Source organism: Ambystoma mexicanum, chromosome 3q, assembly GCF_040938575.1.
Source record: "Ambystoma mexicanum isolate Mex_15411 chromosome 3q, UKY_AmexF1_1, whole genome shotgun sequence".
Classification (NCBI taxonomy): Eukaryota; Metazoa; Chordata; class Amphibia; order Caudata; family Ambystomatidae; genus Ambystoma; species Ambystoma mexicanum.
In genome coordinates this window covers 542,885,329-542,912,761 of record NC_090926.1, presented here as the reverse complement: position 1 = coordinate 542,912,761, position 27,433 = coordinate 542,885,329, and the positions used below count along the sequence as shown (strand labels likewise).

The 27,433-nt window shown below is 49.5% G+C and overlaps 1 protein-coding gene across 6 annotated transcripts in view; it reads right to left on the bottom strand.

Moving 5' to 3' along the window:
* Positions 1-27,433, bottom strand: part of SPDL1 (spindle apparatus coiled-coil protein 1) — a 739,625-nt gene that overhangs the window by 227,205 nt on the left and 484,987 nt on the right. For all 6 annotated transcript variants that reach the window (XM_069654308.1, XM_069654305.1, XM_069654307.1 and 3 more), the window contains 3 exons: positions 21,540-21,638; positions 20,476-20,586; positions 19,577-19,717 (listed from right to left, as the gene is read on the bottom strand). In XM_069654308.1, the coding sequence (XP_069510409.1) occupies positions 19,577-19,717; positions 20,476-20,586; positions 21,540-21,638 (351 nt within the window). The remainder of the gene's footprint in view (positions 1-19,576; positions 19,718-20,475; positions 20,587-21,539; positions 21,639-27,433) is intronic.

Here is a 27,433-nt window from a genome sequence, read left to right as displayed (position 1 = left end):
AGAAGTTGGACGGTCCTTGCCCTGTGCTTCACGGCGAGCTCCCTCGTCTTGGCTCGGAAGAGCCAGTGGTCCAGGTAGGGGTAGACGTGGATCCCCTCTCGGCGCAGCTGCGCCGCCACTGGTGCAAGGCACTTGGTGAATACCCTGGGAGCCGACCGTAGACCGAAGGGAGGGGCTCTGAACTGATAGTGACGCCCTTGGACCACGAACCTGAGAAATTTTCGGTGCCCCTTTAGGATGGGAATATGGAAGTAGGCATCCTCCAAATCCAACGACGACAGGAAGTCGCCCTCCTCTAGCTGCCCCAGGACGTGCTGGAGGGTGACCATCCGGAACTTCCGTGCCTTGATGAACTTGTTCAGCCGTCGTAGATCTAGGATGGGGCGCCATCCTCCCGTCTTCTTCTTCACGAGGAAGTATCTTGAGTAAACTCCGGAGCCCCGAAGCCTCTTTGGAACGAGTTCGATGGCGCCCTTCCTGAGCATCGCCTTACCTCCCGGAGAAGCTGAGGGACGTGAAGCTCTTTCCTGGCCACAGGGGGGACACGCGGGCACCTTCTTTGAAATTCGAGCGCGTGGCCCTGGACTAGGGCGTCCAGCACCCAACGGTCGGTGGAGATGGACTCCCACACGCTGACGAAGCTCGCCAGCCGGCCTCCCACCGGGGTGCTTCGGTGGGGGCCCGACCCCACGTCCGGTTCAATCCTGCTTAGACGAGGCTTTGCCGCCTTGACCTCCTTGGCGACGACGGCGGGGTCCGCCTGACTTGCCTCGTCCCCTGTAAGCTTCCTGAGACGACGAACGGGCCGCTTGACGGTAGGTGGAAAATCCGCCGCCGGAACCTTTGGAGGCGCCCTTGCCTCCGCCGCTCCGAAAGGGCGGCCGACGTTGCTGGAGAACCCCGAGAGCCCGGGCCGTCTCCGCTTTAATGGCTGGAAGGGAATCGTCCACTGTTTTCCCAAACAGGTTGTTCCCATCGAACGGCATGTCCAGGACTCTGGTCTGTACGTCTTGACGGAAGTCCGTAGACTTGAGCCATCCACGCCGCCTAAGGCACACGCCGTTGCCCAACTGGCGAAATCCAGTGTCGGCGATGTCCGTCGCAATCGTGATGGCGTGGTCCGACGCCACCTCACCTTCCTGCAAGATCTCTAGGGCATCCGCCCTCTTGTCGTCCAGTAGGAAGTCCAGCAGGGGAGCCAGTTTGTACCACAGCTCCCTGTCGTAGCGGGCTACGATAGCTAAAGCGTTGGCCGCCTTAATCGTCGTCGCTGCAGACGAGATGACCCTGCGCCCCATCGTATCCAATTTCTTTCCCTCGCCGTCCGGCGGGGAAGTCGACGTGGAGGCCGCACCCCCCCACCGCTTTCTTCCTGGCCGCCGCGGAGACGACGGAGTCCGGGGTAGGCTGTGCCCGGAGGCACAAGGGGGCCGCGTCGGGACCCGGTACTTCTTCTCGTACCGGTCTCTTCTAGCCGGAGTCGTGGATGGGTTCTTGAGGAGGGCAAGGCCCTCCTCCCAAATATCGTCAAGCAGAGGCACCGCGAGGACCGTCTTCCTCTTGGCCTCGCGCCGCTGATAAAGGAAACCTTCCTTCTTCTCCTCAGGGCAGAGCTGGAAGAGCTCGGATGCCCTGGCGATCATGGACTGAAAAGATCCAATCTCGTCGGGCAGGGAAGCCCGGGTGGGAGGTGATGACGGCAGATCCTCGTCGTACACCTCGTCGTCCGTACCCTTCGCCGCCGTGTCAGTCCCCGAGTCATCCCCTCGAGTCGTGGACAGGGTGGAGGGCTGAAAAGGAGGTGGAGGGTGAATCCTTCTCTTCTTAGGAGGGGGGCTGCCCGAAGGGCCTGGTTCCGGGTCCCCCGACAGGAGTGGCTCCTCCAAAGGTACGGCAGTCTCGTCCTTATCTCTGAGCATAAGGACTGTATAGCCAACAAAATGGCCGCGGAGTTGTCTTGCGGCGCTGGTAGAGGGGAGTCCGACGGGCGGTCAGGGGCCCCGTCGGTACCCTCGACGATGTCGTCTCCTGCGTCAGGATCCCTCCCGACGGGCTGGTCTTCTTCCACGCCAACGCCGTGGCTTAACACCTCGATCAGTTCTTCCTCAGAGGTTGAGGCCGAATCCACGACGACCTCCTGCCCCCCCTTTTTCTTCTCCGTCGGAGGTTTCACGGGGGTCCTGTCGATGGGCATAAAAGAGGACTCCCTCCGCGGTGGCAGGGAGACTCTGAGCCCCGAGGTCGCCGCCACTGGTGTAGCCTCCACAGGCTGAGCCAGGGCCGCCGCGACTGTCTCGATAGAGGCCTTGGCCGGATGGATTAAGGCTTTCACCACCTTAGGTGCGCTCACCGCCTTCTCCTTGAGGGGGGCGGACACTGCCTCGCTCCCCCTCCGCCTTCGAGCTCGACCGGGGCCTCTCCAGGAGCTTCGCTGGGTGCTCGGTCTTCCTCTTACCCGACCCAGAGCATTGGCTCGTGGTTGATGGTGCCGGGGAGGGTGCGCCCTGCCTGGCGCCCGTAGAGCGGTGCTTGGCCTTGTGATGGACCCCCGTCACCGGGGCGTCCGCAAAGGTCTTAGAAGACCGCTCGGATTTCTTCCTCTTCCTCCCCCCAGGACTGTGCTCTTCCCTTCCAGCCAGTGGCGAGACGTTGATGGCGGTCCTTCATGGTCCGCTCCGACATGTTGCCGCAAAACGCACAGTCCTTCTCCACGTGCGTCTTGTCCTCATGTAGGCAGTAAAGACAAAAGGAGTGTTCGTCTTCCTTAAAGACATTCTGCAGCTGGCATCCAGGGCAGACCCTGAACAGCTTTCCGGGTGTCGAGCTTCCCTTCTCCTGGGCCATGACCGAGATGGGCCTGAGAAACTTCTGGAATCCTCCAAAAGCGTAGCTCGACGAAATCTTCACCCTTGAGGGGCGTAGACGAATCCGACACGGGTCCCCGTTGATCGGATGGAGAGTCGGTGGAGCTTGAGGCTCTTTTGACCGAAAAAACAAAGTTTTTTGAGAAAAAACGTGAAAAAAATAGCACTAACGCTCGAGAGCAATAGCACGAGGATCCCAACAGATGAACGTGCGGTAAAAATCTGAAGATGGCTGCCAGAGGCGGGGCTTAGGTAGAGGGCAGTCATTGGCTGTGGTCAGTATGACGCAGAGATCAGTGATTGGTTACTACTACGAAAGACAGATCAGAAACGAAACTGATACTGGTTTTTTCTTCACCGAGGATTCCCAGCCTGACGACGGGGAATATGAGCATGTGAATCCATGCCAGACCCCATGCTGGAGAAAGAATCCTTATCTTCCTGCTCCAGTCTCACCCCCAGAGCCGATGATTTCGCGAAGTTTATCGCGAATCCTGAAACTTTACCAAAGCGATGAATTTCTGCCAGGGAGGACCTCAGCGATTGGGTGGTGTCCGATATGGTTAACAACACATCATCCGCATATAGTGCTATTTTATATTGAGTGGGGCCTACTTGGAGGCCTTTGATTCTGGGGTTCAGTCGGACCCGTTGGGCCAGTGGCTCCATGACCAGGGCAAAGAGCAGGGGAGGCAAGGGACATCCTTGTCTGGTGTCACATAATAAAGGGATCGGGTTAGATAGGAAGCTGTTAACGCGGAGCAAGGTCTTCGGTGATTGGTAGTTCGCCAAGACGAGTTTCTGGAATGTGGGTCCAAAGTGAAAGGAATCTAGGGTGAGTCGGAGGAATGACCAATCCACGTTGTCAAAGGCCTTAGTCGCATCTAAAGCTAGCACAGCCAGTTTACGCGCATCTCGCTGAGTGACTTTGACCAGGTTTAGGGCCCTGCGGACGTTGTCTGCAGCGGATCTATTCAGTACGAATCCTGTCTGGTCTGGGTCAATAATGTCCGGGAGCACCCTTGCTAATCGGTTAGCCAAGACCTTTGAGTAAATGTTAGCGTCCAGGTTTAGTAGGGAGATAGGTCTATACGCCGTGATGTCTCTGGGGTCTTTTTTCGCGGCTTCAGGGCGAGAACCGTGATCGATTCCTGCATTGTCTTCCCATCCCCCCTTAAGCACTCCCTTGTGCACCCTCTTCTTAAGAAACCCTCTTCCAACCCCGCCTGCCCGGCTAACTATCGCCCAATCTCCATCACTCCCTTCCTGGGCAAGCTCCTGGAGAAACTGGCCATCTCCCAGCTCAACCTCCATGCTGAATCTGTTGGTAGTCTTCATGACCATCAATCTGGCTTCAGAGCTGCCAGAAGCACAGAAACTGCTCTCCTGAATATCCGTGAGGACCTGCTCTCGAACCTCGACTCCAACACTCTGTGTGTTCTCATTCTGCTCGATCTCTCTTCTGCCTTTGACACTGTCCACCATGCCATCCTGCTCAACCGTCTCCGTGATAACCTGGGTATCACTGGTCAGGCTCTGGCTTGGCTAACCTCTTTCCTTTCCAATCGACCCTCCCAGGTCCAACTGGGGTCCTTCTTCTCCGACATCTTTTTCTCTACCTGTGGTGTCCCCCAGGGATCTAATCTCTCTCCCTGACTGTTCAACCAGTATCTGGCACTCCTTGCCCACCGCATCACCACTCTCTGCCCCAACTTTCAGTGCTATGCGGACGATACCCAGCTCATTTTCAGGCTACACTCGGCCTCCTCCTCTCCTTCCCTCATCTCCGACTGTCTGTCTGCTATCCAGTAATGGTGTGCCGCCAATGACCTCTGCCTTAATGCCAGTAAGACTGAGATTCTACTCATCGGCACACCCACTCCCTCCTTCCCTGCAGCGCTCTGGCCAGCCTCTCTTGGCCCGCTTCCTGCTCCTACTTCCAAGGCAAAAAACCTCGGGGCCATCTTCGACTCCACACTCTCTTTCTCTCCTCATATATCTGACGTCTCTAAGAAGTCACACTACCAGCTGCACCTCCTCAGAGGTATTCTTCCCTTCCTCTCCTTCCCCCAGAAGCTCACGGTCTCCAGAGCCCTGGTTCTCTCGAAGCTGGACTACTGTAACAGCTTCTATCTTAATCTGCCTGCCTCCACTCTCCGCCCTCTGCAACTCATCCAGAACAGGACTACGAGACTTGTCCTTGGCCTCAAGCCCAGGGACCGTATCTCTCCAGGACTGAAATCTCTACACTGGCTCCCTGTGGCTGCGAGGATTAAGTTCAAAACCCTCTGCATTGTCCACAAAGCCTTCTGGGGCCTGGGGCCTAAATACCTTCAACTCTCTCTTCCTAAATATCTTCCTTCCCGAGCCCTTCGCTCATCTGTCTCCAACTCCCTCAGGGTCAGCCGCTTCTCGAAGCAACGAGCTGGGGGTAGATCTCTCTCTGCGGCAGGGGCCTCCCTCTGGAACAGCCTTCCTGCCTCCCGAAACTTGAGGAGAACCATCTTCGGTTCCGGAAGCACCTCAAAACCTTCCTCTTTGCTTCTGCTTTCTCTCTCCCTCTCCCCTGCTAAATTCTTCACTGAAACTGCACTGAACCTGCACCTGGGCCACTCTCACCGACCTCGGTCCTTGGCCCAGCCACTCTCCACTTGCACTGCCTCCCTGGCAACCCCTGCACTGCGGGACTGTCTCTGCATCCCTACAGCCCCCCCCCCCCTCCCAGCACTTGTTTGCACTTACCTTGCGCTTGCCACCAGCTGGCCCTATTTATTTATTTATTTTTTATTCTACTTACTCTGTTCAGCACTTCCCCCTCTGCCCTTCCCCTTGCACTTTTTCCTTTCCCCCTACCCCTGCACTTGCGCGATCTGAATGACACCTGGCCTAGTAGGATCGTTGTCTGTCTTCCCCCCTGTCTCCCCCTCCCTGCCTCGTCGCGCCTTGAAACACTTGTGTATAGGTGCGGTACAAATGCCATATCATATCATTGATGGGGTAATTGACCCTGAGGTAGCGAAAGAGTTAAAGAGCGATGTCAGGGGGGTCACCAGCTGCGAGCAAAAGACTTTGTAAAAGCGGGTCGAGAATCCATCTGGACCCGGAGGCCCTTTGTTTGAGACTCTTGATGACTTTGTCGACCTCTTCGCTCGTGATCGGGGTCTCTAGCTCGTCTCGTACTGTAGGGGCGATCAGGGGAAGCGCTGCGTCTCGCAGGTAAGAGAGCTGCTCTTCGGACGATCTCGGGGAAGCTGTCATTGTGTCTGTGAGGTGAGCTACTGCGATGTGTTACTTGTCTCCCTCTGCAAACTGGACTCTAGCCTGGGAATCACGGAGGCCCAGGATGGAGTTTCTCTTTCTGGTCTTCGCCAGCTTTTCCACCAGGAATTTGTTGGCCTTGTTTCCTTTGGCGTAGTAGCTCTGCTTAGTTCTGGCGAGAATCTGAGCTGTGTCTTCAGCGTAATGTGCTTCTAGCTTCTTCCGAGCTATCTGCAGGGCTTGATGGGTTCTGGGCGTCCAGTTTTTTGCTTTACACATAGCTTCCGCTCGCTCTACTTCCTCCTGTAAGATCTGGCGAGACTGACGCTTCTTTTTGTGGTAGGCCGCTCCTTGGGAGATTAGGACCCCTCTCACAACCGCTTTCATTGCGTCCCACGTATTGGCCGGTGAGGTGTCCTCGCTCTTATTTTCCTTGAAGTAGTCTTTGATGGCTTTCGCTACCACATCCCTTAGTGACATGTCATTCAAGATCGGGTCATATAGGGACCACTTGCGTTTTGGGAGCGGATCCGGGTCATGGGCTCCCAATGTTAGCATGACCGGGGCATGATCCGATAAGATTCTGGGATCTATGGTTACCTCATCGGTGTAAGTCATTACTTGGGGGGAAGCCAGCAGCAGGTCGATGCAGGAGTAAGTTCTGTGTACATAAGAATAGAATGAATAGTCGCGGACCTCCGGATGTAAGACTCTCCATGTGTCGACCACATCTAAGGTTCGGAATAGTTTAAGCAGAGCTGTTGCCACTCTATAGTCTTTACGAGCTGGGGGGTGAGACTTATCTTTGATTGGGTCAGGGGCTCCATTGAAGTCTCCCCCTATTATTGTCTGACCCTCAACGAATGGCCGGAGGGCACCTTCCAAAGCTGAGTAGAACTCTTCCTGTTTATCATTCGGGGCGTAGATCTAGATGAGGGAGTACAGCTGGCCGTAGCTCTGGCATTTAATTGCTACGAAGCGGCCGTCTGGGCAAAGCAGAGTGTCTAAGATTTGTGGTCTAAGTGTCTTAGCGATGAGTGAAGCTGCTCCACCTTTCTTGGTGCCGTTCGATGCCAGAAATTGTAACAGGAATTGTCTGTCGCGGAGCCTAGTGAAATCTGCTGGATTCAGGTGAGTTCCTTGAAGGAATACGACCAAGGCCTCTTCATTCTATAGACGCTGTAGCATGGATTTCCTCTTCTGCGGCCTGTTTAAGCCTCTGACGTTGAGGGTCAGGAACACTTTCAGGTGTGGTTGAGGGGCTTTGTGGACTTTCCTCGACGGGTGGGGTGGGTTCTGTGGGGGAGAGTCATGAGTTTCAGACATCATCCAAGAGCTGGGTGACAATGCGGTTCTCTAGTGGTCGTGTTTTATGACCTCTCCAACGGGAGGGTAAACTTGAACGGGAGGGTGAACATGGATGTGTGTGGGGGGCCAGGGTTTTCTGTGCGGCCTACTCCCTGGCCAACAAGGCCAAAACAGTTTTCCCAGCCAACGGGGCTGGGGTAGGACCATTGGTTCGCCTCCAAGGGTGGGTTGGTGACATACTCCTCGGAGTGGGGTGTGGGCCGCTCGGGGCCCGCGGCAAAGTTATGTTCCGCTTTGGTTTCGGGATTGGCTAGTTCACGACAGAGGGGTATGACTGGATCATCGCATCTTCCGGCGTCTCTGTGCTTTAGACCAGGATTGTTGCTGCTGTCTTTGGGGTGATTGGTCCGGTTCTTCTGGCGGGAGATGTGGACTGGAGGAGAGCGAGGCCTCCGGGGAGTTTGGGTGCAAGATGGACTTTGCGTCCTCAAGATGGCTGATTTTGCGCAGGGTTCCCTGGTATGTGAATTGGAGAGTGGAAGGGAACAGCCATCGGTAGCGGATCTGCTGGCTTTGGAGGAACTGGGTCAAGGGCTTGTTGGCTCTTTTCTGTAGGGTCATCAAGGAGAGATCATGGAATATCTGAAGTGGGGTACCCATGAATGAGAGCTCGTCCTTGGTGCGGCTTATCACCGAGATGGGCTCTTTGGTGGCGTAGAAATGGACTCTAGTGATTACATCCGGGGGGCCGTCTGAGTCTACTCCTCGTCTAGGGTGCAATCTGTGGGTTCGGTCCAGTACGAGTTGGGCTTTGTCCGTGAGCGGGAGAAGGGCCAGGTCTCATCCGCCATCTTGGAAGCGTCACTGCCAGACTGCGAGCGCGGGAGAATTTGATCCATTTCAGTGCTCACTCGGGGAATAATGGAGCCTTACTGCACATCGGCGGGTGCCCCAGCATATCAGCTTGCCATAGCTCCATCAGTCGATTCGATCTGATCGCCAGGGATTGATTAAATGCTAAAAGCCACGGGTCTCGGACGGAGGCCCTCAAGGAAGCAGCCGCATCGCTGGCGCTCCAGGCTACGCCCCCCTTTCCCTTCTTTTTATCTGCTTAATCCTTTCTTTGTTTTCTATGCAGCTGAGTTTTAGTAGGCATCCTTTTGAATTTTTTGAAGTTTTCTTTCTTCTGTAAGTTTCTTTGGTAATCTTTTTTTTCAATTTGTGGATCCCGATCCTCGCTCACACAGTCAGGCAGTTGGCACGGCACATGGATGGCAGGCTGCAGCACTGCAGGCAGGCTCGGTGGGCTCGCGGCAGCTCCCTCTGCTCTTCTGCTGCGTTGCTGACAGTGGAACCACTTTGGCCGGGTCACACTAAGATCGGGAGCAGTCCTTCCTCTCTCCGCTAGGTTCCTCCGGCAACCCCGTATGCCGGGCTCCCCCTGGGTCTCCTCCCCGCTGTCAGGGGCCGGCCGACTTCTTTGATTTTTTGAAGAATAAGACGACTTCCTAGATCTACTCCTCGACCTTGATTTTTTAGATTTAGGACATCTTTTACCAGAATCAGCCGAGCCTTTCTTTCCTCTCAAAGAAGACTTTGAGAATTCCTCCCCCACTGCTAGTTTACCTCTACGTTCCTTTAACGCTTTATTGGGAACCGCACTAGTCTTTCCGATGGTTGGGGCCGAGGCACCAGAGACAATTTCGATGGGGATCTGTTATCGACATCTTCTTATCGCATTTCTGACATTTCTTGAAGCCAGTTTTAGGCGTAGAAGGGGTCAATGATGAAAACATATTTGAGAAAGCTATCGGAAAAACGGAACTGAGGCCAACAGGCGCGGCTAGAGCCATTTATACTGATGTCGACGCTCCACGGATACCACCGAGGGACATCAACGCTGCAGACTCGAGCAGTGCACCCTCTGGTGGAAAAATGTATTTTTCTCAGCAGCAAAGCTGAAGGTAAGGATATATCTAAGTTGAGGAATACGTGGGAGGACACAATCCATTCGAAATAGAGGGCACACAGAGTACAGTGTCCTTGCACCAAAGGAGGAAAAAAGCTTGAAGAAGGCATGGCTGAGGCAGCTGGATAAAAACAAGTCTTCAGGAGGCTTACAAAGAAGCCTTAATTGTATCCAGATGCATAATATTGTAATAACAAAACGCGTATATGGTATTTATAGTTTACTAGGGATTCCCACTCGGGCGTCAGGGTTTTTCTTTTCTTCTTCAATTCTATTCACATCGTTTTAAGTCAATCAATTCAATTAGAGCTCTTCCCACATCAAATCTCTTAATACTTAATTCAGAGCAATGTTGACACCTGGAACTCAGAAACCTAAGTTGCCCTTTTCAATTGTGTTTTTTCTACAGCAATAATGAATTTTCAAATGCTTTTTTTCCAAATAAAATAAATGCAACCAAATAACTGCTGAGACATTGTCAACATTTCAATCCCAATATCGGGTGAGGGTCTTGGTGTAATAAGTGCAAGTCTCCTGCCCTAGGAGCATGGAGGGATATTGTACTCTGGATTGGCTATGCAAGAGTAGGTTTTAAGGCAAAGATGGAAGAAGTAGACATGGCTGTCTGTCACTTTTTCATTGAAATTCAGTTAATTATTCTACCTTCATAAGTGTTATGCTTGAGCTAAAACATGGCGCTGGTGCGCAGTGCATTCTGGGGGCACTCAGAGCTATAATGGATATTTATTCCATGCCTCAGTGAAAAGCTGTACTTGCTTTGCTGAAAGACATGCTTTCTAAACCTGGTATGCAGCCAGTCAAGGACATTCTGCTGGGAAAGCTGGGTTTGTTATGTCTTGCTATGAGTTATGGAATTGTTTTCCGTGGAGTTTTAGAAGAAGAGGGAAGCTTTGCTCCTTGGGGTTACTTTTGGTTGACCGGCCAGCAATCAATAGTCACTCAGCAATGTGCAAACGCTAATGTCAGAAGGTTCGAGAAATTGCCACCCCCTTTGAGGAGGGCATATATGCAGAGCTATCGGGAAGGTCAGGGGAAACCACAAAGACCTCAATCGGAGGGGGGGTTTCACCTTGTTCCGACCTTCCTGTGGGCTGTTGTGCTCTCTGCCTGGCTGCTACCAGGGTCTTCCAGCCGCTTCTGGCAAGATGAGGGATTCAGTTACGCCCACGGTGATGTATTTTCTTTTGAATTCTCTGTCTTTTCTGTGACTTATTTCTGTGTTATCACTTGTTGCTTCCAAGCTATGAATAAATAGCCATATAAGTGCTCATTATTTTGCTAACTGCATATCTGGTTGTGAGTTATTGCTTCACCTACCTGCGTTCAAATTATTTTCTTGCTCTACAAATGTACTGGTGATGAATAATTGCCCGATGCTGGTAACTCATACACTCCGTTTGAGAAGCAGTTGCTGGCATGTTATTGGGCCGTGGTCAATACTGAGCAAATGACAGTGGGGAATGATGTGCTGATGAGGCCTGAAATCTCGATTATGCAATGGGTGCTGAGCTCTCCTAAAACACACAGAATAGGACACGCTCAAGAAGCCAGCATAATCAAATGGAAATGGTACATTCAATACAGAGCTAAATCAGGGAAGGGTGGGATTGCCAAATTACATGAGCAAGTGGCCAACATACCACCCTCAGATTACATACCGCCGGAAGTGTCTGAAAAACACCAATCTCCTGTGAAATGGAGAGTACCTTATGGCGATCTGGCCGTAGAGCAGACAGAACATGCCTGGTTTACAGATGGCTCGGCCCGATATGTGGGAACCGAGCGATACTGGAAAGTGGTGTCTTACAATCCCAAGACAAAAAAGATTTTGACCACATAAGGGAAAGGAAAGAGCAGTCAGTTTGCAGAACTTTACGCAGTTTACCAAGCATTGAAACAAGAGACCCCTGGTCGATGTCATTTGGACACAGATTCATGGTCAGTGGCGAATGGATTGGCGTGTGGCTGCCAACCTGGCAAAAGAATGGGTGGATGATTCATTCAAAAGAGTTGTGGGGAAAAGAACTGTGGCAAGATATTGCTGAGATGTTATCACCAAGTGAAGTCACTGTGTATCATGTGGATGCACATTGTCCCGCAGATTCATTAGAGCGTTGGTTTAATTCTGTTGCAGATGAACACACCAAGATTTCATCTGTGGATGCGGAGGCTCAGGAAGACGATTTGGAGGGTTTGGCCAAGTGGGCTCACCAGAAATGTGGGCACCTTGGAGAAAAGGCTACTACCAGGTGGGCACAAGCTCGAGGAATCAGTATTCCTTTAGAGGTAGTGAAAACAATCATTTTGCAATGTCCAGTGTGCCAACACCAACAGCACAGGCCTATCCCTCAGATTGTCCAGGGTACGCTGCGAAGAGGAAAATTACCAGGTCAAATTTGGCAGATTGATTATATCGGACCCCTGCCAATCAGTAGAGGTTGTCAGTATGCATGCACTATTGTGGATACATACTCGGGATACATGATGGTCTTACCGTGCAAGCGTGCCACACAACTGAACACCATTAAGTTGTTGGATCAGATCACGTTGCATTTTGGGGTGCCTTTGCAGATTCAATGTGACAATGGGTCACACTTCAAAGGCAAATTAATTCAAGAGTACTGTCAGGAAAAGAGTACTGAATAGCTCTATCACGTGCCCTATTACCCTGCAGCTTCAGGATTAATTGATTGGTTTGTTGAAAGAGCAGCTGCTCAAATCCGGAGATGGCAGTTTAACAGGCTGGCGTGATCGTGTGTTTGAGGCAGTGCAAGTGTTAAACAATAGGCCTGTGAATAATCATGAAACTCCTTTGATGCGGCTAATGACTCCTGCTTTACAGATTCAACCCAACTCAGTCAGAGAAACTCTATTGTATTGGGAAATTACCCCGGGATTCTTTAGCACCCTATCGGGCGACTCCAGAGTCAGCAGGGGTAGACTTGCATTCTCATGAGGAAATCAGATTAGACCCAAGAGGGATTGTTGTGATTGGAACAGGGATTGGGGTACAAATTCCTCCAGAGCATATGGGATGGATTGCCCCTAGATCTGGCCTAGCATTGAAGGGAGTTCAAGTGCTGGGAGGGGTCATTGATGCCGATTACCAAGGCGAGATCAAAGTCATCCTGATGAATAGTGGGGACCAATTGCTACCGATCCACAAAGGCGATCGGGTGGCCCAGTTGATTATTATTCCTGTTAAGTTGTCCATGATTAAAAAGGGGGAGCCTCCTACAGTGTTAACTACCCGTGGGGATCGTGGTTTTGGCTCTTCAGACAATATGGTACCGGGTGCGAAGGTGTGGGTCGAAAGGCCAAGTGGCCCACCAGTGCCCGCAGATGTTATTGCATCAGGCAAGGACCAGGTAGTCTTAGTGATGGAGCCCGGTAGTAAGAAATGGCAGTATGTGCCCGCAGACAAATGTTACCTAAGAGAGTGATTTTCAAAACTGATATCTCTTTTCTGGGTTTGCCTTGTAGATCCTGTGTCTGGCTGGTGTAATTGTGGGACTAAATGGACTCCGTTTGGGAGAGTCAAACGGCATGCTGCTTCCCACGAAACATGTCGCATCTGTGCCAGCGATCCAGAGGAAACCGATGATGAGGAGCAATGATGTCCAATAGCAGCCCTATGCTGATGCCGAAAAGCCAGCCAGACCGAAGAAATGGATTTGTGGAATGTGAAAATCACGTCAGTTGCAGATGCAAACAACATTGATGCCAGCTATACGACAGATATCTTTAGGACGACGAAAATATTCCCCGATGATTACACAAACTGAGAATATGTGGACGTACTTGGCACAGCAAGTACTCAACATTACGCACTTTTACCTTACTGACGTGCAACACGCAGAAGCTTTGTTGACTATATGTCTAGTAGCGGTACCGACGCCAGTTCCGATTCTAAAACACATCTTTGGCGTCACGCACAATGATTCTTTGGTTCAGGATTCCGATATTAGACAATCCTTTTCAGTCTATGAGTACTGCATGTTTTGTCAAGAAACAGATCGCAAGGGGAGGAACTTGACACGTATTATAACATACAATATAACTCAAGGCCATGTGTGTTACTTTATGACCTGCGATGTAAATGAAATTGGCAAATGCCAACAGTTGAATTTAACCAAACAGAAAAATCCAACTACGTTCGAAAAAAGGTTGTGTTCTCGAGTTCCACACACATGTAGCAGTGTGAATAATTATATGTCTTGCAATCATACAGTGTTAGCTGCCAGTCATATGTATCACGTAAAACTTCCAAGAGGATGGCTCTTCTCATGTGGCAATATCTCATACACTTACATTCCAGCTAACATTTCCGGAGGTCCATGTGCCTTAACTCGATTAGGGCTAATGGTGTTTCCTTTACACCCAGTCATGTCTTGAAGCCAAAGGTCAACTTTTGAATCTGCAGGTTTATCCGCAGATTGTGAATCACATGTGCATTTATTATCAGAGACTGACGTTCTAGCGTTAGCCCTTTCATTAGTGGGAGTTTGGGGTTTAGCTGCTGGGGATTACAAATCTTTGATTAAACTAGCATGTTTAGTGGTAAAGGGTCTGAATCATACTTTAGAAGAGTTGCTCCTTGATAGCAAAGTTATTAGAAAAGCAACATTGCAAAACAGGGCTGCCGTTGATTATCTCTTGCTGAAACATAATTTGGGCTGTAACGCAGTGGAAGGTATGTGTTGTTTCAATCTAAGTGACCATTCACGATCCATTGAAAGTCATATTAGAGGTTTGAGGGACCTAATTTCCCAAGTATCTCAAAGTCACGCTGGGAATTGGTGGGATTGGTTATTTTCATGGATTTCTGACATTGGGGGTACACTGTGTTACGCCTTGGCCTGCATTTGCATTATTTTAGCTATTATAATACTTGGTGGTTGTTGTGTTCAATGTATTCCTAACTTGGTTCTAATGTTTCGGCGGTTCCAGAGACCGGCCCCTTTGCCACTGGGCTATGGAAGATAAATATCCAAGGGTGAAATTGTTATGCTTGAGCTAAAACATGGCGCTTGTGCGCAGTGCATTCTGCGGGCACTCAGAGCCAAAATGGATATTTATTCCATGCCTCAGTGAAAAGCTTTACTTGCTTTGCTGAAAGACATGCTTTCTAAACCTGGTATGCAGCCAGTCAAGGACATTCTGCTGGGAAAGCTGGGTTTGTTATGTCTTGCTATGAGTTATGGAATTGTTTTCCGTGGAGTTTTAGAAGAAGAGGAAAGCTTTGCTCCTTGGGGTTACTGTCGGTTGACTGGCCGGCAATCAACAGTCACTCAGCAATGTGCAAACGCTAATGTCAGAAGGTTCGAGAAATTGCCACCCCCTTTGAGGAGGGCATATATGCAGAGCTATCGGGAAGGTCAGGGGAAACCACAAAGACCTCAATCGGAGGGGGGGTTTCACCTTGTTCCGACCTTCCTGTGGGCTGTTGTGCTCTCTGCCTGGCTGCTACCAGGGTCTTCCAGCCGCTTCTGGCAAGATGAGGGATTCAGTTACGCCCACGGTGATGTATTTTCTTTTGAATTCTCTGTCTTTTCTGTGACTTATTTCTGTGTTATCACTTGTTGCTTCCAAGCTATGAATAAATAGCCATATAAGTGCTCATTATTTTGCTAACTGCGTATCTGGTTGTGAGTTATTGCTTCACCTACCTGCGTTCAAATTATTTTCTTGCTCTACAAATGTACTGGTGATGAATAATTGCCCGATGCTGGTAACTCATACACTCCGTTTGAGAAGCAGTTGCTGGCATGTTATTGGGCCGTGGTCAATACTGAGCAAATGACAGTGGGGAATGATGTGCTGATGAGGCCTGAAATCTCGATTATGCAATGGGTGCTGAGCTCTCCTAAAACACACAGAATAGGACACGCTCAAGAAGCCAGCATAATCAAATGGAAATGGTACATTCAATACAGAGCTAAATCAGGGAAGGGTGGGATTGCCAAATTACATGAGCAAGTGGCCAACATACCACCCTCAGATTACATACCGCCGGAAGTGTCTGAAAAACACCAATCTCCTGTGAAATGGAGAGTACCTTATGGCGATCTGGCCGTAGAGCAGACAGAACATGCCTGGTTTACAGATGGCTCGGCCCGATATGTGGGAACCGAGCGATACTGGAAAGTGGTGTCTTACAATCCCAAGACAAAAAAGATTTTGACCACATAAGGGAAAGGAAAGAGCAGTCAGTTTGCAGAACTTTACGCAGTTTACCAAGCATTGAAACAAGAGACCCCTGGTCGATGTCATTTGGACACAGATTCATGGTCAGTGGCGAATGGATTGGCGTGTGGCTGCCAACCTGGCAAAAGAATGGGTGGATGATTCATTCAAAAGAGTTGTGGGGAAAAGAACTGTGGCAAGATATTGCTGAGATGTTATCACCAAGTGAAGTCACTGTGTATCATGTGGATGCACATTGTCCCGCAGATTCATTAGAGCGTTGGTTTAATTCTGTTGCAGATGAACACACCAAGATTTCATCTGTGGATGCGGAGGCTCAGGAAGACGATTTGGAGGGTTTGGCCAAGTGGGCTCACCAGAAATGTGGGCACCTTGGAGAAAAGGCTACTACCAGGTGGGCACAAGCTCGAGGAATCAGTATTCCTTTAGAGGTAGTGAAAACAATCATTTTGCAATGTCCAGTGTGCCAACACCAACAGCACAGGCCTATCCCTCAGATTGTCCAGGGTACGCTGCGAAGAGGAAAATTACCAGGTCAAATTTGGCAGATTGATTATATCGGACCCCTGCCAATCAGTAGAGGTTGTCAGTATGCATGCACTATTGTGGATACATACTCGGGATACATGATGGTCTTACCGTGCAAGCGTGCCACACAACTGAACACCATTAAGTTGTTGGATCAGATCACGTTGCATTTTGGGGTGCCTTTGCAGATTCAATGTGACAATGGGTCACACTTCAAAGGCAAATTAATTCAAGAGTACTGTAAGGAAAAGAGTACTGAATAGCTCTATCACGTGCCCTATTACCCTGCAGCTTCAGGATTAATTGATTGGTTTGTTGAAAGAGCAGCTGCTCAAATCCGGAGATGGCAGTTTAACAGGCTGGCGTGATCGTGTGTTTGAGGCAGTGCAAGTGTTAAACAATAGGCCTGTGAATAATCATGAAACTCCTTTGATGCGGCTAATGACTCCTGCTTTACAGATTCAACCCAACTCAGTCAGAGAAACTCTATTGTATTGGGAAATTACCCCGGGATTCTTTAGCACCCTATCGGGCGACTCCAGAGTCAGCAGGGGTAGACTTGCATTCTCATGAGGAAATCAGATTAGACCCAAGAGGGATTGTTGTGATTGGAACAGGGATTGGGGTACAAATTCCTCCAGAGCATATGGGATGGATTGCCCCTAGATCTGGCCTAGCATTGAAGGGAGTTCAAGTGCTGGGAGGGGTCATTGATGCCGATTACCAAGGCGAGATCAAAGTCATCCTGATGAATAGTGGGGACCAATTGCTACCGATCCACAAAGGCGATCGGGTGGCCCAGTTGATTATTATTCCTGTTAAGTTGTCCATGATTAAAAAGGGGGAGCCTCCTACAGTGTTAACTACCCGTGGGGATCGTGGTTTTGGCTCTTCAGACAATATGGTACCGGGTGCGAAGGTGTGGGTCGAAAGGCCAAGTGGCCCACCAGTGCCCGCAGATGTTATTGCATCAGGCAAGGACCAGGTAGTCTTAGTGATGGAGCCCGGTAGTAAGAAATGGCAGTATGTGCCCGCAGACAAATGTTACCTAAGAGAGTGATTTTCAAAACTGATATCTCTTTTCTGGGTTTGCCTTGTAGATCCTGTGTCTGGCTGGTGTAATTGTGGGACTAAATGGACTCCGTTTGGGAGAGTCAAACGGCATGCTGCTTCCCACGAAACATGTCGCATCTGTGCCAGCGATCCAGAGGAAACCGATGATGAGGAGCAATGATGTCCAAAAGCAGCCCTATGCTGATGCCGAAAAGCCAGCCAGACCGAAGAAATGGATTTGTGGAATGTGAAAATCACGTCAGTTGCAGATGCAAACAACATTGATGCCAGCTATACGACAGATATCTTTAGGACGACGAAAATATTCCCCGATGATTACACAAACTGAGAATATGTGGACGTACTTGGCACAGCAAGTACTCAACATTACGCACTTTTACCTTACTGACGTGCAACACGCAGAAGCTTTGTTGACTATATGTCTAGTAGCGGTACCGACGCCAGTTCCGATTCTAAAACACATCTTTGGCGTCACGCACAATGATTCTTTGGTTCAGGATTCCGATATTAGACAATCCTTTTCAGTCTATGAGTACTGCATGTTTTGTCAAGAAACAGATCGCAAGGGGAGGAACTTGACACGTATTATAACATACAATATAACTCAAGGCCATGTGTGTTACTTTATGACCTGCGATGTAAATGAAATTGGCAAATGCCAACAGTTGAATTTAACCAAACAGAAAAATCCAACTACGTTCGAAAAAAGGTTGTGTTCTCGAGTTCCACACACATGTAGCAGTGTGAATAATTATATGTCTTGCAATCATACAGTGTTAGCTGCCAGTCATATGTATCACGTAAAACTTCCAAGAGGATGGCTCTTCTCATGTGGCAATATCTCATACACTTACATTCCAGCTAACATTTCCGGAGGTCCATGTGCCTTAACTCGATTAGGGCTAATGTTGTTTCCTTTACACCCAGTCATGTCTTGAAGCCAAAGGTCAACTTTTGAATCTGCAGGTTTATCCGCAGATTGTGAATCACATGTGCATTTATTATCAGAGACTGACGTTCTAGCGTTAGCCCTTTCATTAGTGGGAGTTTGGGGTTTAGCTGCTGGGGATTACAAATCTTTGATTAAACTAGCATGTTTAGTGGTAAAGGGTCTGAATCATACTTTAGAAGAGTTGCTCCTTGATAGCAAAGTTATTAGAAAAGCAACATTGCAAAACAGGGCTGCCGTTGATTATCTCTTGCTGAAACATAATTTGGGCTGTAACGCAGTGGAAGGTATGTGTTGTTTCAATCTAAGTGACCATTCACGATCCATTGAAAGTCATATTAGAGGTTTGAGGGACCTAATTTCCCAAGTATCTCAAAGTCACGCTGGGAATTGGTGGGATTGGTTATTTTCATGGATTTCTGACATTGGGGGTACACTGTGTTACGCCTTGGCCTGCATTTGCATTATTTTAGCTATTATAATACTTGGTGGTTGTTGTGTTCAATGTATTCCTAACTTGGTTCTAATGTTTCGGCGGTTCCAGAGACCGGCCCCTTTGCCACTGGGCTATGGAAGATAAATATCCAAGGGTGAAATTGTTATGCTTGAGCTAAAACATGGCGCTTGTGCGCAGTGCATTCTGCGGGCACTCAGAGCCAAAATGGATATTTATTCCATGCCTCAGTGAAAAGCTTTACTTGCTTTGCTGAAAGACATGCTTTCTAAACCTGGTATGCAGCCAGTCAAGGACATTCTGCTGGGAAAGCTGGGTTTGTTATGTCTTGCTATGAGTTATGGAATTGTTTTCCGTGGAGTTTTAGAAGAAGAGGAAAGCTTTGCTCCTTGGGGTTACTGTCGGTTGACTGGCCGGCAATCAACAGTCACTCAGCAATGTGCAAACGCTAATGTCAGAAGGTTCGAGAAATTGCCACCCCCTTTGAGGAGGGCATATATGCGGAGCTATCGGGAAGGTCAGGGGAAACCACAAAGACCTCAGTCGGAGGGGGGGGGGACGCCTTGTTCCGACCTTCCTGTGGGCTGTTGTGCTCTCTGCCTGGCTGTTACCGTGGTCTTCCAGCCGCTTCTGGCGAGATGAGGGATTCAGTTATGCCCATGGTGATGTATTTTCTTTTGAATTCTCTGTCTTTTCTGTGATTTATTTCTGTGTTATCACTTGTCGCTTCCAAGCTATGAATAAATAGCTGTATAAGTGCTCATTTATTTGCTAACTGCGTATCTGGTTGTGAGTTATTACTTCGCCTACCTGCGTTCAAATTATTTTCTTGCTCTACAAATGTACTGGTGATTAATAATTGTCCATGCACTCTTGGAGAGCAAAACAATAAGCCACACAACTAAATAACAAACAGCATAACCAAATGTGTTTCAAGCCCATACCTGAAACTTCTCCAACTGACGTACTTTCATCAAAAGCTTTTCAACTTCACTGTTCCTCTGTGCTAGCATGGACTGCAAACGTTCTCGCTGCTCAGCATCTGGTTGAGAGCCTTTTAACTGAAACAGTGTAGCAAACTGCACCTATAATAAAACATACAATTTCTGGATCACAAATTTGTAGCTATAATTTGAAAATGTTCAGAGCTGTTGCGGACTGTAGCATCACCAAAAAACATGGCATCCCCCAATTACGATAACCAGGTTTAATAATGTGCAGGCAGATATTAAGCGATTTGGCTTCAGGCCCAAACTAATCTCAGATACAGAGAGGGAAGCAGAATAAAAGCCTTAGTTTAATAAATGCAATGTTTTATCTTTTGTCATATACAGAGTGATAAATGTAAGCCTGTATTTAGGCTTCTGGAAAATGCAGAAGTCACCCAAAACAGGCAACATAGGCAATACCACTGTTGCCATCAAAGGATCTTCTGATCCAATATGCATTGGTTGTTTGGTTTGTCCTCTAGTTACTAAATTAATATTGACTTGTGGAAATTAAAGAATGATAATATGAATACTGTGAGTCTATATTTGTTGCAACAGCTATTCACGTTGTAATCTGGCAGTAGCTTCTTCACAACAAGGACACTGTTTGTGGTCTACGCTACAGTGTTAGCCATTTACTCGTTCTCATTGTGCAAATGAAGACATTGAGGTGAATCACACATTACTTACTGGACCCACTAGAGAAAATGGAACTCAGAATGTCATACCAACTAAACCTAGTTTCAAATCCAACGTTTCAGGCTACATATGCAAGTTGCCTGGAAAATGGTGTCATTTCTCAGCCACTAATTCTTGAAATGAAATACAATGTAGCCCTTGAAATGGAACATTACCTTCATTCTGTGCAGCTGGTTTCTGGTGAATGCATGCTGTTTCTGCAGTGACTCATGTTGAACTTTCATACTGATCAGCATGCGCTCCATTTCTGCCCTGCGATCTTCAACCTAGGTTTTAAAAACCATTCATATATTTGCTTTGAATTAGATGCAAAGAATTGCACATATTTAAGTTGCCGTTGTTAAAAAAGACCAACAGTGGAGGCATTGTGGGGTTGAGCGTGAAGGCCCAGGTAATGTTCAAAACCTAATGTAGTGTCTTGCCCATTTCATGAAAACTTGGAAAGGTGGAGATTTTCAATATATTAGTATGTGTCAAGAGTTCAGGACTCGTGTTTGCTTAGTTGTGCAAGTGTAAATCCCAGTGTCTCTACTTGACCAAAACAACGTGATCCTGGACAAAGAGTTGCATCTTCCCCTGTGCCTCAGATAAAGTTCAGAGCACAGATTGACTAAAAACAAGTAGAAAGTACTATGTTAAAAAGAAAATTATATTTACACGTTAGGAAACGTAGTCATAGAATTACCAACAAGACATGTTAAAAACTCAAAACTGAAATATGTACAAAGAAACATTCTAGAAACGTTGGCGTCAAAGGGACTATTTTGTTAAATATATTGCCAGACTAATACACTTAAAAAGGCAATTTTCGCAAAGAGATGGCACCCCTGGTAGTTACTGAGCATGAGCTAGTTACAGAGGGCAATGGCAACTATAGGACCTACAACATCTCAAAGTGAAGACCTACGTGGGAATGTCGTCTCCCTCAATCAACATGGCTATTCTTTATCAGCATTTTCCAGAGGCTCCAGTCTCGGAAATCAGGAGGCTAACAATGGCCCGGGCAGTTCTTATTTCTTTCCTGCGGCCAACAGTAATGGCAAGGGAGAAGAATAAACAAGGAAGGGGCGAGAAAAGTAGGCAATGGACAGCTGCTGTCACTCGAGTATTTCCTCCTCCAGTGCCAGTTCAATCAAGAGCCATCCCATACAGCGCTTGAGAGAGTGCGACCAACTACCAAATAACCTACAAATACATCAAGATGCGACAGCTACAATACCTCTGAAAACAGCGAGTTTCCTTTGCTGCTAGGGTCCTGAGCATGATGAAGTGCCTGGTCCAGTTGTATTTGAATGTCCTGGTTTGCTTCTCGAGCTTTCTACATTCAGAATAACAAAGTAATTGTTGGTACAGATGGAAAACTTGAATTATAGATCATGCAGAAAGCAATCAAAGTGTAAGGAAATTAAGGGACTGGCATTTGAGAAAGGGAAATAGGACAAATGGTAGCGGTTGTGAATAGATGGACAATATATGCTGAGATCAGTGATAGTATGTCAAAATGATATGTTACTCACTGTAGTGACTAACGTACTCCTAGTCCATTGTCCCCTTTCCTCCATACTGTATGGGCGTCTCTCGCTAGGGGCAGGAAACAGAACGTTTTCTACTTGAAAAATGGTCTTCCCCTTTCAATTTAGAGGCAGCAGGGGCGCGGCCCTGGGTGCATGCGCCCCCTGACTCCGCCCACCGGCGCCACTCATCAGTCCCCTTTGACGCATCTGGCTATATTACAATTGCCTAATCACACGGGTTTATTAAGGGGAAGGATGGTGGGACGTATGGAAGAAAGGGGACTATGGACTAGGAGTACATTAGTCACTACGGTGAGTAACATAACTACTCCTACGCCCAGTACCCTTTCCTCCATACTGTATGGGTGATTACAACTGAATGCTGCTCTTGGGAGGAGAATTGCCCCTCTAATAAAACACATTTTCCAAAACTACCAGGCCAAATGCTGCCTCAGATCTGGCACTGGCGTCCAAGCAGTAGTCTTTGCAAAAGGCCGATGGGGGAAGCCCAAGTGCCATGGAACGGGTCTTTGGAAGGCCACAGCCGTGGCCTTGGCTCTGATGGCATGGGCATGCATTTTTTCTGGCAAAGACATGGGCTGCCCCTCATACGCTTCCTTGATGGCCATCACCATTGTAAAGACTGGTAGGGGGGTCTGTACTTCCGCTCTCTATATGGTAGAGGGGAGGCACAGAGGACCCCAGCCAAGATTCTCTAATATGGTAACGATGGACGAGCAATCAAGGCTTAGCTTCTCAGGAGGTGATGCAGGCTGGTTCTTAAGTACAGTGTATCCCCAAGCCCCCACAAAGGAATGTCCACACACTGTATTACTGAAAACACAGTCTTTATATAATTAATATTCAAGGGTTATGTACACTTATCACAATAACGCACTTTGTGCTCAGGAAAATCAGCAATGGTAAATATCTACAATTCTAAAGTGGTACCACTAATATTAGACCTCATTAAAGTGCATTCACAATACTGTTAAAATGGCACACAGATCAATAAGAAGGAAACCAGCAATAGAGAGAGGAGAGATAACAGAGGGTTGAAACAATAGGCAGAATACTGGCCCCTACCACTGGACACAGTTCTGTGTGGAGATCCCCCCACCTGGGCAACCTGTAAAATAAAGAGATATAACACCAGCCCAGTCCATATATTGTTCAATAGTCTATTTCTCTCCTATAATGTTTTTACCCCCCCAATGTACCTGGTGGAGTCGAGTTCTTCGAAGAGGCGTCGACAGATCCTTCTTGAATGACCCCCTTTAAAGCAGGAGTCACGGATCGTCGAGAGGCGTCGAGAAGCGTCGAGGAACTCGGTGTTCGGTGTCGGGGAATCGACGGCCCTTCTTGAATGCCTTCCCTTTCAAGCGGGAGACACGGGGCGTCGAACGTCCGACAACAAACAAGGTAGAACGGCGTCGATGAGGCGGCAGGCTTCGATCCGAGCGGTGCTCGTCGGCGTCGAGATGTCGGCGTCCTGCGAGGAAGAGGCGTGCGGGGCACCTCGGCGACACTAGTTCTGGACCGCAAAGATTGTGGGTGACGGTGGCCCAGCAAGGGCGTCGAGTCGCTCGAGTCTTTGGGGTCGTGAGGTGGCGGGAAACCCACCGGCGGATTCTCCTCGGCGCGTTGGTCGTCCTCGACTTTCTCCGGCGGGACAAAGCGGCCGACGATGCGGACGAGGGAGTCCTTCAAGGCAAATGTTCTTAGGCAAGGAGCGGACGGCTCCGGTCGTCGGCGGCACGGCGTCAAGTGGTTCCCACGGCGGGGCAACACAACTTCGACGGGCCTCCAGCGGTTACACAGACCTGCGAACCCTGGTCGACGGCAATGGACTTCGACAGCGTCGATGTCCGGGTGCTTCACTTCGATCTCCTCGGCGGTCCCGTCTCGGGTCGGCAGCCTTTCGAGGGTCTGACTTCCAGGGCGCTTCGGCGAAGATTCAGCGGTGCTCGATGGTCCCTCGGAGCACGGGAAGAGGGCGCCTAGCCAGGTCCTCTCTCGGGTCAGTCCTCGACGATTTCGACAACCTTCAGTTCCGTCGAAGCAAATGCCACAGCAAGTCTTCTTCTTCCAGCTGGACGTCGAGGATCAGCAAATCCAGTTACTCTTGAGTGGAGACTCAGCTTCTGAATGCTTCTGAACAATTTCCAGTGGTGAGAGGTCCCCAGATATACTATCCTGTCTCTCATCCACACTGCTGGCACACACACAGCAGCCAATCACACAGAAGGGCATTCATGCAGTCAGTCAGCCAATCAGGCACACAGTGCATTCAGGCCACACTCCTCCCTTTCAGACACTCACAACAAGGAATGTGGATTGGGACAAGTACCCAGCCATTCAACACTACACACTGCATTCAGGCCAGTTTCGGGCAGGGCTGTCTCAGTCTTTGTCTCACATGCCAGAAACCAGACAACCACAACAAGAAGTGTATATTGGTCACACACTCCATTCACCCAGGTCCCACCCACAGGAGGTACCCACAACATACAGTCAAAGGGAAGGCTCCAGTCAGTCTAGCTGGGCCTTCACAACAACACCATATATGGAACTTCCACCCAACAGCCAGTCAGGGGGAAGGGACAGAGTCAGGGCTTCCCAGGACTTTGGGAAAAACAAGACAACAGGCAATAGAAAGCAAGAGGCCACAGGGGCCATCTTGTTTTCTATCAGGAATCAACTGATCCCAATGGCAGGGCCTGGGTATCCCAAAATGGAGGACGCCCAGAGCACCTGTCTAATTCAGCATGGAGCTGCCACCAGCCCATACCCTGCTCTGTGGGCCACCCACAGGTGCCAAAAAAACATACACTAGGGGCACAGGGTTGTACCCCTACCCATGGGTGCCATAAGGGTATCCCATGGGTCTGTTCACCAAACCAAAAGAGAGAGCTGCACTGCCAGGAGTCCCAAATGGACTCCTGGGCAGAAAACATAACAGAACACACGATAAAAGGCAGAAAAGGACAAGGATTCAGAGGCCCTGTCCCTCTGATGCATTTCCAGCATCACAGTCGCCCCCCCCAGACTGAGGTGGAGGGTGTCTAATCTCCCACGGGATAGACACCCTCATCCAGACGGTCAACATACCTTCTGGAAAGGCCATCCGCATTATCGTGACTCTTCCCTGGTCTGTGCTCTATGGTGAAGTCTAGCCCTTGCAGGCTAATGGACCACCTGAGCAATTTCGGGTTCTCACCCTTCATCTGCATAAGCCACTTCAGGGGCTTATGATCTGTTTGGACCTTGAAGGTAGACCCCGTAAGGTAGGGCCTAAAACGCCTAAGGCTCCAAACTATGCTAAAACACTCCTTTTCAACAGTAGCCCACCTAAGTTCTCTACCCTTGAGTTGTCTACTGATGAATATGATAGGGTGTTCTCTCCCTTTGTCATCTAACTGGGACAAGACAGCTCCAATTCCGGTGTCGCAGGCATCCGTCTGGACGATAAAGGGTCGGCTGTAGTCAGGCGCACACAACACAGGTGCCCTACACAGACTTTCTTTCAAGCCATCAAAGGCCCTCTGACAGTCTTCAGTCCAATTAACCTTCCTAGGTTGTTTGGGCGAAGTTAGAGCTGTCAGGGGTGCAGCTATGGTTCCATAGTCTGCCATGAAATTGCGATAGTACCCAGTGAGGCCCAAAAAGGCTCTCACCTGGGTTTGAGTAGTGGGAGTCTCCCAGTTCTGTACGTCCTGTACTTTACTGGAGAGAGGTTGGATTTGACCCCCTCCTACCTCATGACCAAGATAGGTAACTTTCCCCTGAGCTATCTGGCACTTGGTGGCCTTGATAGTGAGGTTAGCCCTTTTCAAGGCCTGCAACACCCTATCCAGATGTGTCAAATGCTCTTCCCAGGTGGAACTGTAGACGGCAATGTCGTCTAAGTAAGCCACACAAAAGGCTTCCAGCCCACTGAGCGCATGGTTGACCAATCTCTGGAAGGTGGCAGGGGCATTCTTCAACCCAAAGGGCATGACCCTAAACTGGTAGAGTCCCTCAGGTGTTGAGAAGGCCGTCTTTTCCTTGGCATGGTCCGTCAGAGCTATTTGCCAATAGCCTGAGGTAAGGTCAAAGGTGCTCACAAATTTGGCAGCACCTATGGTGTCCACGAGCTCATCAGCCCTGGGCAATGGGTGCGCGTCAGTTTTGGTGACGGCATTGACTCCTCGGTAGTCCACACAGAACCTCCAATCCTTGGTACCCGCCTGGGAACTTGCCTTGGGGACAAGGACCACTGGACTGGACCAGGGACTGGTTGAGGGTTCAATAACACCCAGATCCAACATCTTGGCGACCTCAGCCTGGATGTGGTTTTTGACGGTATCTGACATACAATAGCTCCTGCTCTTGACAGGCACGCTGTCACCAGTGTCAATTTCGTGCTTACACCACGGTGTAAGGCCCGGTGTCAGTGAAAACAGAGAGGCATACTGCTGGAGCAAAGCCCTGCAGGCCCTCTGCTGCTCCGTTGTCAAATCGGGAGAGAGTTGTACTCCCTCCACTGAGCCATCCTGAGGGTTGCTATGCAGCAAATCAGGAAGGGGCTCACTCTCATCCTCTTCTTGCCCTGAAGCTAGCAAGAGACATGAGACCTCCGCTCGTCTGTGGAAAGGCTTGAGCCTGTTGACATGGAATACCTGGGGGGCTACCCCAGAGGCTCCCATGTCAACCAGATAATTGACTTCGCCCATCTTGGAGATGATCCTGAAGGGTCCAGTCCACTTGTCTGCCAAAGCTCTAGGCTTGGTAGGCTCCATCACAAGGATTTCCTGTCCCGGAGTCCAATCCACTTGCGAAGCTTTAAGGTCATGCCAGTACTTGTTCAATTCCTGGCTGGCCTTGAGATTTGCTGTTGCCTGACCCATCATTTGTGTCATCCTCCGCCTGAGGCCTAACACATAGTCCCCCACTTGCTTGGCGGGACCTGGAGGGGTGGCTTCCAGGCCTTCTCGGATCAAGGCGAGGGGCCCCCTCACGGGATGTCCAAAGAGTAACTCAAAGGGGCTGAAACCAACACCCTCTTGAGGTACCTCCCTGTAAGCAAACAGCAGGCATGGCAGGAGGAGATCCCATTTCCTCCTTAGGGGCTCTTCCAAAGCACCTAGCATGCCCTTGAGAGTTTTGTTAAATCTCTCAACCAGACCATTGGTCTGGGGGTGGTAAGAGGTGGAGAACTTGTAGGTTACCCCGCACTCTTTCCACATGGTTTTCATGTAACTAGACATGAAGTTGGATCCTCTGTCAGAGACAACCTCCTTGGGGAATCCAACACGGGTGAAAATGCCCAGGAGAGCCCTGGCAACCACCTTGGCAGTAACAGTCCGAAGGGGTATTGCCTCAGGGTACCGGGTGGCATGATCTACCAAGACCAGGATGAACCGATGTCCACCTGAAGTGGGAGGGTCAAGGGGACCGACGATGTTGATGCCCACCCTCTCAAATGGTGTGCCAACCACTGGTAATGGCTGCAGTGGGGCAATGATCCTGCCTCCAGTCTTGCCAGACAACTGACAAGTGGGGCAGGTCCTGCAGTGGGACTCCACTTCTACCCCCATCCTTGGCCAGTAGAAATGGG